Source organism: Lonchura striata, chromosome 2 (genome assembly GCF_046129695.1).
Source record: "Lonchura striata isolate bLonStr1 chromosome 2, bLonStr1.mat, whole genome shotgun sequence".
NCBI lineage: Eukaryota > Metazoa > Chordata > Aves > Passeriformes > Estrildidae > Lonchura > Lonchura striata.
In genome coordinates, this window is record NC_134604.1 from 95,913,230 (window position 1) to 95,930,861 (window position 17,632).

The 17,632-nt window shown below is 36.6% G+C and overlaps 1 protein-coding gene across 1 annotated transcript in view; it reads right to left on the bottom strand.

The window, feature by feature from the left end:
• PUDP (pseudouridine 5'-phosphatase) overlaps positions 1-17,632 on the bottom strand; it is a 67,594-nt gene that overhangs the window by 39,102 nt on the left and 10,860 nt on the right. Inside the window, exon 2 of the mRNA XM_021540951.3 lies at positions 1,109-1,327. Coding sequence (XP_021396626.1) covers positions 1,109-1,327 — 219 coding nt within the window. The remainder of the gene's footprint in view (positions 1-1,108; positions 1,328-17,632) is intronic.

The following is a 17,632-nucleotide window of genomic DNA, read 5'->3' on the forward strand; positions in this document are numbered from 1 at the left end:
GAGAACTAAGTTGGACACAAAATAAACTAAAGTTTTTTAAGCTGCTGAAAAAAATCACACTTTTTTATTTTTGCTACTTGTTACTTACTCCTAACATATCACATATTTTTAACTTTTATCTTCTTAATGCATTATGAAACCAAGTATAAAAAAATTGGTCTAAAAATTAAAATATTAATGCACTGTAGAAATTGTCAGAACAAACAAGCACATGTTCAAAGAGAAAAAAATGTAACTGTTAAACATGTACAGTGGCATGCAGTTATTTCACTTCTAATACTTTTTTTTATAGTTCATTCCTTCTGTTTTTGTTTTTTCTTCCCATCATAAATTATTGATACTTGCTCCATAAAGTTATATACATAAAGTTAGCAGCAATCCTAGATTTAGGTACTGATAGTGTTGAATAGCTGAAGATTTCTCTCTAAGCATTTCAAATCTAAATGTAATTCAATACAAAAGAATGCATTCACACTACAGGTAAGATTCATCCTCTTGCTTATCTTGAGTTACCTCATTGAAGCTACTCACTTGAGCATCATACACAATCACTGTTAAAAGATATAGCTTCAGCAGCTAAGGAAATTCCCCTGTCTTAGGATAACCTGAAAAATCCTCCTTCTCCACTGACACACTCAGACACTGCACTTGAATTACAATTTTTGGGTTAGGTGAGAATAGTTCCAACAGAAAGAACCCATGGGCTCACATACTTTTATATGTGCAGGCAAATGCATCTGTGCTTAGCAAAGTCAGACTATGCTCATAGCCACGTAAGACACAGCCGACAAAAACAGTTACAAAAAATGTCTAGTTTACCAAATAGAATTCATGCACAGGTATCTAGTCTTTTTTGTTCTTTTAAAACATGAAAAAAAGCTTTTCTCCAAACAAACAGGGGAAAAAAGAAATATGTCAACTTTAATAGGCAAAATATCATAAGAAACAGGGAAATAAACAGGTAGATTTAGTAAATTTTCTAAAACAAGAGCAATGAAACATAATCTGTAAGACTGACTGCTTTATGAAAGGCAGATAACAAACTTTTACCTTGATTAGCATTTAAATAATTCCATAAAGAGTTTACAAATGCTGCAATGAAACATACCTGGCATTAACCCAGCAGTATGGAATACCTTCTCCAGCTTTGTTTTACTTTCAAGGAATAATTCTTCTTTGGTTATTGGAAGATTTAGAGCATCTCGAATAATCCCTGCTGCTTCTGGGGCTTGTCTGCCTAGAACCATGGATTTCACATCCCAGGTATAGGACTTCCCATAACGCCTGCAGATCTCATCATACACTTCTGTATAGAGATTCTCAGTATCTGAAAAGAAAAAAAAAAAAGGAAATTTAAACCTATGTACAAACAAGTAGGCAGCTGGTCTTGCTAAGAGACCACATAAAAGTTCAGGGCATGAGCTGCCAGGAGCCAGAGGGCATGTAGCAGAGTGGATAAAATGCCTCCCTTTATTTGCAGGAGGGGACCAAGGCTTCTACCATCACCTCAGAGCTACCTCATTTTTCAAGCTGTCATTTCTACATTAAGAAAATGTATCTTAGGGCCTCAACAAATAACTATATGGACCTGCTCTTTCATCACCTTTCTTCATTATCCAGGTTAGCAAGCAGTGTCTTAATTTAAATACTCTATTTTATGCTTTTCATGAAAAAAAAAAATAAAAAGAAAGGAAGGAAGGAAATCTGATACTTTGGGGGCATGTCATTCCATATTCCATGTAAAATGAAAAAAGAAAAAAGATTTAATTATTTAAGAGTGTCTTTGAGAGGAAGTTTCTAAGTGCCTTCAAAGACATTATGGTCATTATTACAGAGCTGCTGGCACTACTGCATTTACAAGAGATTACTCAAGCAAAGCACACTCGTATTTCCAGTGGATTTCAGACAAGAGCAAACTTCAGACTGAATTTTGGCAATGATGCTATCAGCTTATATGTTAAAGGTGGTTTTTGGTTTAAAGCTATTTTTTGCATATAAACAAACAATTCATCCTTTCCTTCCCTCCTACCCCTACAAACTTTTTAAAAAGAAGGTCATCAACATTGCTAATATGGGGATGACATGTACTTCCAGCTCTTGTCTTCATTTCAAGAAAGATGTCAAACACTGGCTTTTCTGCCAGTCTGTTTATATTTTTAAGTAGTCTCCTCTGAAAAGCCAGCCACTGCTGTTAACCATGCTTTAATTTCCTCCTCAGGCATGTCTCTGCCTTCTGGATCTCTAAAGATATGTCTATTGCCATCACTTTAGAAATAAAAGGCAAAAGCAAGGAAAGAAAAAAGTTGCTCTTACGAGATTTATTTAAACTAGGGACTTCACTTACATGTCCTTTGCCATGTAAAATATTTTTAATGGAGATAATAAAATAGTGAAATTATTCATGCGGATATTGTGTCACTTTCTGAATACATAAGAATTATGCAGGAATGATTAAATGTTAAGCTTTAACAAAGATATTATGGAGAACACAGTCTGAAGAAAGAAGCACAGAGCCCATGACTACAACAGATGCCAAGATCTTCCCTGCAGTCTGACAAACATTCCCTCCTTCACCACAGTAATGTCATCCTGAGATCAGTAGATGAGTCTCATCTGAAAGCAAATAAGAAACACAGGGGCCATTTCACCATTGTGTGAACCTCCAGCAGTGCAGAATAGATTCTCTGTCACCTGTCAGAGTGCTCTAGTCCATGTCTCCTCTCAGTAACTAGAGGGGATGTTGGTCCAAAAGATCAGATGACAATCCAACATACTTGTCAGGAATATTTAACAGAGCACCAAAGGGTTCACAAAAACCTCTTACCTTAAAAATAGAGGCAAAAACACCTGTACTACTCTTTGTGAATGCTCCTTAAACAACTACACATAAGGGAAAAAATTATAAGGGATCTTGGAGACCCCTCGAACACACAGGAAAGGTATCACAACAGAAACGCAGGCAAATGGGCTCTGAAAAGTGTTAAGCTGGCTGACACAATAAAGGAGAAAAGAAAAAAGAACAATAACAAAAATTCCTCAATTTTGCTTAAAAATGCCATCTGGTACACTGCAAGCTAGGAATGTAAATTAAGAATACAATTTCTTAAATTCACAGCTCTCACTTTCTTTTTTTATTTATAAACCAGTTTTTCTTCTATATCTTAGATTCACCAGGTGAAGGACATAAAATTCTTATACTAAGTTTAAATTTGAAACTGAAAATCAATCCTCATCCTATTCAATAGTACAAGCTAAGTAGAATTAAATCAAGGAAATAAAAAATTCTTGGACATGAAAATTTTCCTATGGGTCTCTACAATAATTACAAGTTAATCTATTTGATGTGAAAAGTTCAACTTTATAGCTAAATATACTACTTTAATAGTGTCCTGCATTTTAAATATTACATAGCTGACTTTTAAATGCAATTTAATTTATTTTCCTTAAAAAAATCGATATTATTTTTATTTTCATGAGTAGATGACAAAAGCATGGATGTAGGCTTTTTACTTGCTCAAATAGACATGCTTCACTACAGTACATGAATAAAATCTGAAATCCGAGGAAAAGGTTATGTACACATACACTGTAAAATCCAACTGGAATCTGAGAAGATCACTGCTGATAAAGCTGCATTTCCTACACAAATGTATAACAGATAAGAACATGTTTCTTTTGACTGAAGACAAAGGAAGATCTATATGTTTCCTTAATAATTAAAGAGCATTAAATTAATACTAAATAATATAACTTCAGATTTCTTATTCCTATTGGAAAGGAGCAATCTCAAAATAAAAGGCTAGCTTTTTCACCATTGTAACAGGAAAGAAATCACACACAGTTCAAAGGACTGATCAGAGTTTATCAGTGAAGTATAATTTCATACTGCTATAAATCTACTATACAAACCAAACCATATCAAGCTCCCATACATGAATAAAACCCATTGATGAAATGACACAAGCAAGAAGAATTAGATGTTCAATTCAAGTACCTAATTACAAGCACCTACTGGTATTATTTACTCTGGTATGTCCAAGACATCCACACACATCTAATGTTAAAAAGGTAATTTGGGCAAGACTCACACTTCATGGCATAAGTAGCCAGATGATGTCCTACAGCATCCCAAGTGTGTCACACTAACATATTTCAGCAAGTGAATCCAGCCCCAGCTGCTAGCCTCCATCAAGAATACAAACTAAGGACACAACAGGACATATGTGGCAGTGGCCTCATCTAATAATGGAAAGGAAAAGCAAGAATTCTTAGCTCCTGCAATGCTTAAGTTTTCAAAATACTCTTTTTATTTCTAGCTCTCATCTCTTGAAATATCTTTTACATGGACATTATCAGCACAATGTACTGTCCATCTGCTTGCTACATTTCACTGGGAATGAGTAATATTCAGTCCCTAGTCACATATCATCTTCTAGTCATTTTTATAGTGACCCTTCTTCAATATAAAAGCACAGTCAGCTCCACTGGTGTTGTTTAGAGTGTGTAAAAGCCAGCCACAATAAATACAAATAAAGTGACCAAAATGACAGAGGCACTGGATGATTCAATTTGTGATCTGGCACAAAAATATGCTGACATGTATTCAGGAAGAGCTGTGGGTCACTTGGAAACACCTCACAGTAAATATATGGAGTGCATGATCTGCTCTGCAGAGTCACAATTAGATGTGCAGATCTAGCTAAGCTGGGGGTACAGCAAACATCAAAACAGTATGTAAGCCTCACATTTATCACTTATAAAGAGAGTTTAAGACAGAAAATTACAACTTCATGCATACAGAACATTTTTTTAGAAGGCTATACACCTTCTAATTGAATATTATGTTATTGTTATTCTAAAATAATCTCTAGTTTATCAAGTAGATGAGATTTGTAGGCATGAAACCTCCTTCTAGCCATAGCTCATCTTAATCACTAGTTTTGAGTTCTTTGTTTGAATAACTCATCTCAGTTTTGCACTAAGCTTCCCAGATGAAACACACCTATGACTTATCCTTCTGCTAGAAGCCTAAATCATCTTAAAAAGAGTTTTAATTGTGTGCATTCAATATATTTCAGTAATTCAAAACCAGACCCCTGACAACTAAATGGCAGGATTTTTTTTTAATTATTATTTTTATTTTTGATAGAAAAGTATCCAAAGAGAAGAATTTTAAGTTAAGCAACAGGTTTCTTGTGTCCATACCTGTGTGGCAGATTTCTACTCACATGCAGAATTTTCAGTATTCAATTTAGCCAAATTTAGACACAGTCAGTCATTTTCACCAACATTTTGGCCCAGGACTGAGAAAGACTCATTAGATTTTGGCACCATCAATACTGAATGAATACACAGGTGTTAAAAACTATGATTTGGCTTTCATATCAGTCTTTCATATTATTCCAATAATCTCTTTAGAGTATGCAACAGTGTAAAAAAACATACAAATTACTAAAATGCTCAGCTTTGGTACAAGAAACAAATATAATCACAAACCAGAATATAATTATAGAAGTGTGAATTTTTACTTTCCTTTTTGCAACTAATTTGGTGGTATTTAGTACAGTAGAAACTGTTAACTTGCAAACAAATCTATACAAGGGATGAAATGGGGACAACTGGGACTAGATCAATCAAGATTAGATATTTCCTCTACATATAGACTTATAGTAATGACATTTACATTTTCTCTCACTTCTGGATTAGGATATAACAGAGGCCTTTGTGTTGTATGTTTATTCTCCGCATTGTATCAACTGAACAATGTTAAAGAACATGGGATTTAAACACAGCAGAGGCAAAGCTAAATTAGTGACAGGTTTCCCATCAGAAACACTAGGTTTGTCTAGTTCAGAGCATCATGTGCTCAGTCATTGATCCTTTTGCCCACCTGTTTCAATATCAGCAAAATCATGTACTCAGAGTTCTTCTTCCTCGCCCTCTCCCAAGCACAAAAGACACAGCTGAGTAGCTCATGGACCAGTTGTGTCAAGTCTGTGAAACTCAGGAATAAAAAAATGCTGCAGCACTGCATGAAAGCCAGGGAATGGACGTCTTTTAGCTAAGCCTCTGTACTTTAGAGAGATCTCTCATCAATCTTCCCATTCTACAACCTCTCTACCCACAGACAGTACCTGTTCTTAGCTCATTCAGTTACACAAATGAACCAGTTCTTGAAATACATGGATTTCAACAACTGAGGATGTGAGTATCAAACAAAACAATGAGCCATTCAACACATCTCCAAATGGTATGTGGACTATCACAAATTTTAGGAAGCATCACTGGCAAGATAAAAGCCACATGGATATCCACAGATTTGCAAGATTCTACTGGTGATTTTGATAAGCAGGAAAAGAGAAAAGAATGGGAAACCAATGGCCTCTGAACAGCAAACTTAGAACAGAACAAGGAACATCCTCTCAACACAAAGAAGTAGTCATTATCCACAATTTATAAATGACAGCTCCATCTCAAAAAAGACCCAAAAACCCACAAAACCAAAAATGGTCACTGAGGAACCAATAGTCTACATCACTGAATAAAGGTTTGTTCATAACTCATTCCCCATTCTTTTTTTCTCCCTTATTTCTTTCAGAGAGAATCTGAGACTTTCCTCTTACAGTATCAGTGGTCAAATAAGACAGATAAAACCAATATGATCAGTGCAAAAGAGTAGCAAGCATACAACTGCTGCCGAAACAGGTCCGAAATTGAAAAAGTTAGTTTAAACCACCAGAATCACTTAAGAATTAGAGCTGAAGTTTCCTGATTAGCCAAGCAAACAGAAAATAAAGGAGGTTTCTTTTTTTAAAATAAACAATCTGTAGCTGACAAGTGTCTTGCCATTTGTGTCAAAAGGTCAGTTTTGAACTTTCCCCTCAACATTCTTCCATTCACACCTTCATTACTTTGAAACCTAGTTTAAAATGCATGACTATGGTCACCCATGATGGTTAAAAGGAAAAAAACCCAGCAGTTTTACAGCTGACCTCAAAATCACTTACAACAGCCCAGTAAAAGTAGAGATGAGGAAGGCAGGCAACAGAAATTACCTTTTAGCCTAACTGTTAGAGCACTAACTCAGAAAATGAAACTTAGTTCTTCAGTCCATCCTAAGGGCGTATGGATGTTTTTCTAACATACCCTGACATTTTTATGCTATTATGTTATGTACATACATACACTTGTATACAGATAAACCATTTATTTGCTTGTACATATATATATATAGAGCATACAGGCATTTATTTTTTATATATTTACTTTTATCTGGTGTATGTATAGAACTGTGTTTTACAGCAAAAGTGTCCTTTAAAGAATGAAACTCAAGATGAGTACTAGCCAATTAATACAAATCAACCTGGAGCCTCTTGACTTAAAGGCTCATTAAAGGAATGTGGTTCAAAATGTTTAGCACTGAAAGTACACAAGGAAAAGGAATGTTCAGTTCTTTACTGTTGTATTCCCCCATTTCTTCCATGAACTTTTTTAGGAAGAAAAATGTAATCTAAATTTATCATCTTAGACATACCCACTTCACTGCCACAGGAGGAAATAAGTGCTGCTTTCATACATACAATCACAGAATAATGAGATTGGAAGAGACCTCTAAGATCATCAAGTCCAACCTATGTCCTAACACCTCAACTAGAGTATAGCACCAAGCACCATGTCCAGTCTTTTTTTAAACACATCCAGAGATGGTGATTCTATCACCTCCCTGGGAAGACAATTCCAGTACTTTATTATTCTTTTGGTGAAAAATTTGTTCCTAATTCCAATCTGTACCTTCCCTGACGTAGCTTGAGACTGTGTCCTCTTGTTCTGCCAGTTGCTGCCCGGTGGAAGAGATCAACTCCCACCTGTCTACAACCTCCCTTCAGGAAGTTGTAGAGAGCAATAAGGTCACCTCTAAGCCTCCTCTTCTCCAGGCTAAACAACCCCAACTCCCTCAAACGTTCCTCATAGAGCTTGTGTTCCAAGCCCCTCACCAGCCTCATTGCCCTCCTCTGGACGCACTCAAGCATCTCAATGTCCTTCCTGAAGTGAGGGGCCAGAACTGGACACAGCACTCAAGATGTGGTCTCACCAGCACTGAGTATAGGGGAAGAATAACCTCCCTACTCCTACTGGTCACACAATTCCTAATGCAGGCCAGAATGCCATTGGCCTTCTTGGCCACTGAGGCACATTGCTGGCTCATATCCAAACGGCTGTCGACCAGTACCCCCAGGTCCCTTTCTGTCTGGACACTGTCCCCAGTTTGTAACGTTGTAGGGGATTTTTGTGGCCAAAATGTAGAACTCGGCACTTAGACTTATTAAACTTCATGCTGTTGGACTCTGCCCATCTGTCCAATCAATCCAAATCTATCTGCAGAGTCCTCCTTCCTTCCAACAGATCAACACAAGCTCCCAGCTTAGTGTCGTAGTGCAAATTTACTAATGAAGGATTCAATGCCCTCATCTATGTCATCTGTAAAAATATTAAATAGAACTGGTCCCAGCACAGACCCTTGAGGGACACCACTGCTGACCAGCCCCCATCTGGATGCAGCACTGTTTACCAGCACTCTCTGGGCCCGGCCATCCAGCCAGTTCCTAACTCAGTGAAGGGTGCTCCTGTCCAAGCCTTGGGCTGCAGCTTTTCCAGGAGTATCCTATGGAAAACAATATCAAAGGTCTTGCTGAAGTCTGAATAGACAACATCCACAGCCTTTCCTGCATCCACCAGTCAGGTCACCTGGTCATAGAAGACCAGGTTGGTCAGACATGACCTACCCTTTGTAAACCCATGCTGACCTGGGTCTGGGTCACATGCTCAAGTGAAACATTTAACCCATACCTAAATGTCAAGGCTGATGTACCCAACCAGGCAAACTGAACCTAAAGGCAGTCTGGACCACCAAACCAAGGGAAATGCTGCTGTCATATTCATGTCTTGTACCTTTCCACTCTCAAAACCAGTACCACTTAAATTCATCTTACTGTTACCTGGAAGTTAAAGGATGAAGTATCTATTAAAATAAACATCAAGCACCAAATAATGGCTACTTCAAAATCATAAGCTACTTACAAAGAACAAGTTATTTATGAAACCATTTTACATGATTGATAAACCATAACTTCCAAAGATACAGAAAAAAAATCGCTGAAAATTAAAATTACTGCTTCCAATTTTACTGAGTAATGATTTGTAAACCATTACATTTTTGATTAGCACTTAGAAAAACTCATTGAAAAGATCCATTATTCATTTTAGTAAGAAGCAGGTATACAGCTATTCTGGAGCTTTAATTTTTGCAAACCTGCTTCTTATTTTTCTTGCATTTGCATGTTAATATTAGTACACTCCAAGGTAGACAAACATGTTGCATTGTGATTACTTTACTAAGTCTAGAGAAACATGTTGCTACTGGCTAATTCAGAGCTGTCAGTCTGCTTGCCCTTACCTGAGAGATCCTACCATGAATTCAAGTTATTGCTAAGCAGTTTAAAAAGAAAGTAAATTTGATTCTCAAACAACAGCAGCTTCATGAAACTGTTCCCAAATGAGTATCAAGTATTTCCCCTGGGGGGCCTATATTTCTAGGAGAATTTTTCAATGGCAGCTACAGAGGAAGACAATTTCTAATTTTACAAGCAGAGAAACATGGTACTTCTATGGGGAAAAGAAAAAACTTCTGAACAAATTCAAAAGCCTTTTAGTTTACATTTATACTGCAGACATATCTTAATGCTATCTTGCATTCATATATACACCTTATCCTTCTTTTTTAATGCCACAGTGAAGTGAAATAAACAGTTCACAACTAAAGTATGCAAATTTTTTTTATGTGGAGCTGTAAACAATACTCTGGCACCAATGCAAAACAACATATGAAAACATAAGGAGAAATCTGTATTTCCATTCCAGAGCATGAGGGAATCAAATTTTGAAATATAAAGGCAATATACATGACTTAATACAAAACATTCTAAAACCGTACTTATTAAGCATCATCTATGTGACAGCATCTCATTATTTTAAAAATAGACAAGCTATTGATTCATAGAAACTGCCTGATACACTTTCTTAGGCTCTTAACTATTAAAGACAGAACTGTGCAAACAGCACTTGATGTGGTGCCTGCAAAACCCTGTTGGGTGGAAATCTACAGTTTACAGAGACACAGCTTCTTAAAATGTGTTTGGTGAGACTCAAGTCAGGCAACAGCTACACTGTCATTAGTATATGTGCTACTGTATCATGGAAATTTATGCAAGCAATGGTCTCAACCAGGGGAGCAATTACCAGCTCTGAACACCCTATCAGTTTATAGCATATTCACAAGGAAGTTTGCCTTTCACCAAGGGAGTACCTCATCTTCTCGAGATGTTGGGGAAAACAGCAGCTGTTCACTGGCCCAAGGAATGCAAAACAAGGTTTAAAAAGTTGTTTTGAAATTAGATGCTCCAAGGTGTTTCTATAAAACCACACCCCCTCAAGGTAGATGAAACCGGAACGGTCACTGTGCTATCAAAGTCAGCAGAAGAATAGCTAATTCTTCTTTATTAAGTCTGATGGGTTGGCCCTGGTTGGGCCAGGCAGCCAGCCAAGCCCCAGTCTACTCTGTCATTCTCCTCCTCAGCTGGACAAGGGAATGAAAATATAATCGAAGATTCACAGGTTAAATGAGAGCAGAGAGAGATCACTCACCAATTACCATCAGAGGCAAAACAGACACAATTTGGGGAAATTATATCTAAGCAGAGGAATAAGAAATAACATCACATTTTAAAAAACCTTCCTTTACACCATCCCATCATCCTGGGCTTAGCTTTATTCCTAACATCTCTACCTCCTCTCTTACAGCAGCACAGGTGAACAGAGAAGGGTTGTGGTCAGTTCATCACACATCTCTTCTGCTCCTTCCTCTGCAGGAGTAGGACTCCTTCACCAACCTTGAAGCCTGCAGGCCTGTTTCTCTCACATATTCTAGCTCCTCTGTCCTAGCTGCTGTTGTTCAGCAGGTGTTCTTCACCTTCTTAAATCTGTTATCCCAGAGGTGCTTTCACTGTCACTGATGAGCTCAGCCTTGACCAGAAGCATGTCTCTCTTGGATCTGGCTGGCATTGGCTCCATTGGACATTGGGGAAGCTTCTGGCATCTTCTCACAGAAGCCAGCCCTGTAGCCCACCCTTCCACACAACTCCTTTGCTACCAAAACCTTGCCACACAAAGCCAAATACAAATACATACTTTCTCTGGGAAGAGCTATCTATAAGAAACATAACCTTCCTTAAACAGACATCCCAGAGCTGTTCTGTTTAACCCACAACCTGAAAGAGCAGAAATGGAAAAAAAAAAAATTGTTATGAAAGGGGAAAAAAACAGGTCAGAAAACTTTATTCCTTCCTCAAAAAGAAATTCAACAAAATGAGGCCATAGGGAAAATTCTCTTCAGCACACGACAGGTCTCTCCTAATACCAATTTCCTTATTCTCAGAAAGCTTTTGTCTTTCCAAGAATATATACATATATTCTCAGAGAGATTTTATATATATATATATATATATATAGACTTGATCAAGCTGCAAATTCAAGATGTTTGACTTTCAGTGTTACATGTTTCTAAACCACTTTCTGTAATACTTTCAAAATGTCTGTTTCATCAACAGTGGAAACATTTTAAAAGACAGAGTGACTTCAACAGAAAAAAAACCCAAAACCAAAACATTACATTTTTACTGTGGCCTTGGACAATGTCCTAAATTTAATGGTGGCAATGTATCAAACATACTACCACAGAGAAGGCATAGAGAACTACAGATTAATAAAGACAATCTCTACTTGAGTCCACCACTCAAGAATGCCTAAAATTTTTGAGATAAATCTGTTGATGGAGTGATTTCTCTGTGGTAATAACACTAAGAGAAGAAAACCACACATCATCAAAATGCTTGGTTTTCCAAGACCGAGGATATTTCATAATGGTTATCTACATACAAGAGCAAAGTGACAGAAATACTGCAGAAGACCTGGTCACAATAATTCTTTAGTAGTTGCATACTAAGCACTCCTTATACCAAAATCCAAAAATTACTCCATAATCCAAAATACACAAAAAAGAATCAGACCTTTGAGATTCATGAGGCAAGTATGATACAGTTAACTGAAAATTGTTTTATGAGCTGCAATGACTGGTTGAAAACTGTAGAAGAAAATTCTAATCCATTCTATAGATACAATAAAAGGAACTTCCAACACAACACAACAGGGAACTTCCATGCAGGAAAGCCATAGGCTTCTCTGAAGATGTGTGACCACAGCCCTCACTTCCCATGTGGGACTGAGGATCAGAATAGAGGGCTAGTCTCACAGAGTACTCAAAGGCCTCACACAACAGCAAGAGTTGTCCTGCCTCCAGACTCTGACAGTAAACCAGAGGCAAGTTCTAACCGAGTCTTAGATCAAATACAGCCTATAGTCCAGAGAAAGACCACCCAAAATTAAAACTGTCATAAATGATGGCCTCTTTGCTTCCCAACACCATTGGTAAAAGCACAGAAATACTAGAAGACTGCAATTTGCTTTAGAATGTAATTAGCTTGCTTAAGATTGGATGAAATAAAACTTATATTTGGTCATATAAACTTTTAACTAAGCCCTATTGAACCCAGTGAGAGATAGGTACATAAACCATAGAATGGTTTGGGTTGAAAGGGACCCTTCAAATACAACCTGTTCCAATCCCCCTGACAGGGGCAGGGACACTTTTCACTAGATTGGGTTGCTCATAGCCCCCATCCAACACACAATGCTTTTGTGCTTCTGAGGAAAATACCATTTGTACTCCAGAACATAAACCACAGGCTGGCAGATGCTGTGCACTGAGAACACCTCATATGGCAAAAAGAATGTCTGTTCATAGGAAATTAGGCCAGTCACTCAAGTGCAGTCACAGTGTCAGTACTAAATCTTTGTAACAATATTCCCCAACAAACTGCCACTTCCAGAGTTTGGTACACAATAACAGATTTTTAACAGCATTCATTTTCTTCATGAGTATTTACACACTAGTTCTCAGTCCCAGTGCTGAAGAGCTGCATAGTTTTCCTCACAGTATGTATCTGAAATTTTGCTGAAAAGCTTTAGCCTCTCTGCAGACATGTTTTAGTCTATAGAACTTATCCTAGTTATTTATTAATCTTAATTCTAATTACAGTTCTATAGTGAGAACTACAACTAGTTTAGGTATTACATCACTAAAAATAGATTGAGTTATTTTTCATTAACTAGAAAATTTTACCAGATTAACTGGAATATTTTACCAGAATATTTTAAGTTAGCCTTCTGTCATGAAAAAAAATTACTACCCAAAATTTTTACCCACCATCATATAAAATATCTACTTAATACAGCAGATGTAGATTGATTAGGAAGCCTGAAAAACAATAGCAAATAGCATCAACTACAGTTCAAGTAAGTGATGGAAGAAACATTTCAAAATTAAATATCAGATGTAAAATACCTGTGAAAGGATTCCAAATCACCTCCATTTCAAACCATCCCAGGGAGATTCATCTGCAAAAAATTTAATCAACCTCCATGCTGCTGTAAGGATTTAAAAATTTTGGTTGCCTGCCTCAAACAGTTATCACTGAAGGACTTCACCCATTGTGGCAAACTGTGTAAATAAGTAAATGCTCATCTGCAGCCAGTGAAGGTGTATCCCCCAAATATACCTGCATTGATTCCTGGAACTTGGATGGTAAATTAAGCCACCTGACAGGGACTTGAGAAAAGATAAAGGTGGTACTGTTGTCTGAGTGTTATCTCAGACTATAGGGAGGTAAAAAAAGCTGGAGGAGAAGACTATATCACTGGTAATGGACAAGGAAAGCCAACTGAGCAACACTGCTAAAATCAGCTCAGACTAAATCCAGCAGGGGGATATTAGAACCCACTGACTCAAAACTCAGAAAGATTGAGCATGAGATTAATTAGCATTAGAAGTGAAGGAATCATTTAACCTATAGAATAAGAGGAACTATGTAGCCAATGAACACCAATTCCTTTGTTTGCTAAAATGTATAAATAGTGAAAATTTTTCAACAACTTTGGGACCCTCACCACCAAGAAGCCCAGGATGAAGAAGGACCAATGAGATGATGCTGGATTCATGGGCCACCACCCATTTTACATTCTGCTTAATCTGTCTGTAGGTCTGTCTGTCTCTCCCTCCTCTCTTTTTTATCTTTCTACCTCACATTTCACTGTTAAATAAAATTCATGCTATTGATTTGGGTGTATGATCCTGCTTGCACCTTAATTTGGATAGAGGTATCTCTCAATAATCAGATCTTAACAACTGCACACAATTATTTTATTGTAGAGAAAGTGACACAGACAACACTTAAAAGTTTGGCCTGTGTCAGGTACTTAAAGGATTAAATACTGGATCCAATCACCACTTTCAAGTAAAATACTTTAGCTTTTAAAGCTTTTCTGAGAGTGTCCCTTTCTTGGCAAAGAGGAGATGATCAAGAAATCTTGACTCCCATGCTTGCGTCAAACTGACCTTGTATTATTTTAGCACATTATGAAAACTTTGAAGTAGCATAAGGTGTTCAAATATCAAAATGCATTTAACCTAAATACTACTATATTTTGTTTAAACTGGAAAAAAATAATAAAACAGTATCAAAGATGTTTTACACAAAGACATAAAACTTATTTACAGTATAATCCTGAAAGAATACTGTAATTACAAAAAGGTTCAGAGAGAGAATCTCACTAACATGTCAGTGAACCCAATTCACATGAGGACTACAGAAGAAATGGAAACCTAGAAGGAGACTCTGACAGTAGCTCTTAGGGTTACATTTTTAGGTATCTCAAAGGGGAGAGGCTGAATCTTCTTTTGGAAAGAGTGGTTCTGGGCATAATGGAAATATGATATGATTCTGTTTTGAGTGAGAGCTTAGAGTTACAAGAAACGCTGCTGTGTATCCTACTAAATAAAATTTAAAAAATGTCTTCAGAGACTGAAAAAGTGCAAGAAATTTCAGTCCATTATTTCATTCTTCCATATGAGTAATGTGACAAAAATAAAAAGAGATACTGAGAACTGAACTAGAAGTCATTCCATTTCCCCTCAATCTTTCTTTCCTTCTGCCTCAGTTCTGCAAGCTGAGGTGCAAGTCTACACCTTGAGACACAAACAGCTTCACTCTCCAGTGGCTGAAATTTTATAAGCCTGACACAGGAGTTACTACACTGGGGTGCTCTTAGTTTCACTGTAACATTGCTTGCAAAAGACAGGCTGGGAAATTATATGCTCAATAAGCAGATAGAAGAGACTTTTTTACTTTATTTACAAAAATAAAGTAAAAAAGCTTCACTCTATCTAAAAACTAAAGAAGGAAAAAAAAATCCAGTACCTTTCTCCCACAATCAGCAAAAGGAAAAGCATCTGATTTATTTGCTGAATACATTCAACTGAGCCACTGAACTTAATGACTTTTAGATAAAAAGTCCTATACTTTTTGACCCATTATGTTTTTAAACTGTTAGAATACATCCTAGGCATATAGTTAGAGCTGCATGACCAGTTAAAGAGGGTAGCTTACATGTTTCCTAAATGTAAGGAAAAAATAACTATGAGGTGTACAGATTCAATAATAATAAAACACTTGGTCAGCCAAAGACCTTTATTTTCTGCAAGAGCTGCACAGACTCTAGGCCACATCTTTCTAACAACCTCTGGGTAGTAGTTTTCAAAGAGATTAAGAACTTTGCACAAAAAGGCAAATTTGGTAATCCATCAACAAACAGAAATATCTTTTTTTTCTTCTATTTTCTGAAAAGCAAATCTAACGATTAATAAAATAATCCAATTGTATAGAGCATTGCAATCAGGGAAAAGAGAACTACACACTGCTGACTACACACTGCTGTCTACACTCTCTAATCCAAAGGGTTGCTTTAGTCATTGACCTTGTCATAAGCAAGGAGATTGGAGATTTTCTCCTTGTGTTAGGTTGACACAGACCATGGTGGTATTGCTACAGGGCTGTCAGGCTCTCACTTCTGTTATGAACTTGTGTTCTATACAAGTTTTAAATCTTTCCACTAACAAATAAAGTTGAAATTACAGAAAAAATAGAGCTGTTTTCTTCAGGACAGGGGTTTCTTCTTCCCATTACTCTCTACCCTAATTATTAATTATAGAAAATCTAGCACGTCTCTTGAGATTTTAACTCCCTAAACTAGGCTCACAGAGGAGCTTAAGTAGCTCTTGAACTGGGAATAGGAAGCATCTATACTGTCAGTACTAAAGCGATTAAATTGCATCATGATCATTATTCTGTGAAAAAATAATTTCTTTGGTAGTCTGCAATTGTTTCCAAGGCTCCACTATAGACAATTAAAGTGGATAATACATTTTCTAAAATTAGACTGCCATTAAATACAGTTATACAATAGCTGTAATCACAGATAATTGTAAATTATTTTGTTGAATATATGATTTGTGCTTCTGGGCTTACATTATCAATACCATTTTTTAATAGATTGAAAGAAGGGAGTAGCTACTGTTATTTAAGCAGAACTACAGGATATTGTAACCAATTCCTTTACTTCTACCCATGGAAAATGAAGCATCTGTAAGGTACTCCATATTACACCTTGGATATCCTACACCACCTAGATATTGGGCACTTTGTAACGAGTCATAAATAAAATCTTTATGAATTATGTATTTTTATGATGCTCTTCTCTAAAAAAAAGAATGGCAGAAAGAACAAGGGATTTGGGAAAAGTTATTTATATGCACTATCAAGTCAGCTGCCAAATCAAGATGACCCAGATAAAATGAGAATTTCAAGATAGTAGTGAGAATAATTTCTAGGAAAATCAGATCAAATCTCAGTTGAACCTAAACTTATAGAGGTTTTTTTGTTTCTCTAAATCAAGCCTGTTTTTAATTCACAACACAAGAACACTTTAAAGGAACAGGATGAAAGAAGAAAGGTACACGTAGGATCCAACACTGAAAGAATGAATGGGTACTGAAAGTATTTTTCACATTTTAAGTCTCCTGAGCCATATTTAGGAATTTTAGACTATCAATGTAGTTTCTCATACATAGAATTAGAATGTAGAGCAGAGAACTGACACTCACAATTTCAGTATGTAAGATAGTATGAAGAGAAAGGTAAACTAAATATCTACTGAAAAGTACCCAGGGGAAAAAAGGTACTATGCCTTCTTTTTTCTTACATACAAATACAGAAACATCTGGATCAAACAGGAATACTCACATTAGTCCCTGAAAGCTGAAATTATAACAGAACAAAGAAAAAGGAAACATTAATCTCTTCCATGTTGATCTACAGTATTAGAAAAGGGAATGCGTTAAGAGAGGAGTAACTTCCACAGTTTTGTGATAAAGAATACTGTTCCCTTTTTCTCCACTTAATAGAAACTTCTAGGTTAGAACATAGAGCCACTTCTCAATGAGCCAGGGGAATAAGGAGAGAAAAAATATGCTAACACATCTTGCATTATTGCCTATGGGAGAGGCAGGGTATTTACATCAAGAGCACTTTAACCAGTATAATGCAGACAGGTACCAGCTACAGAT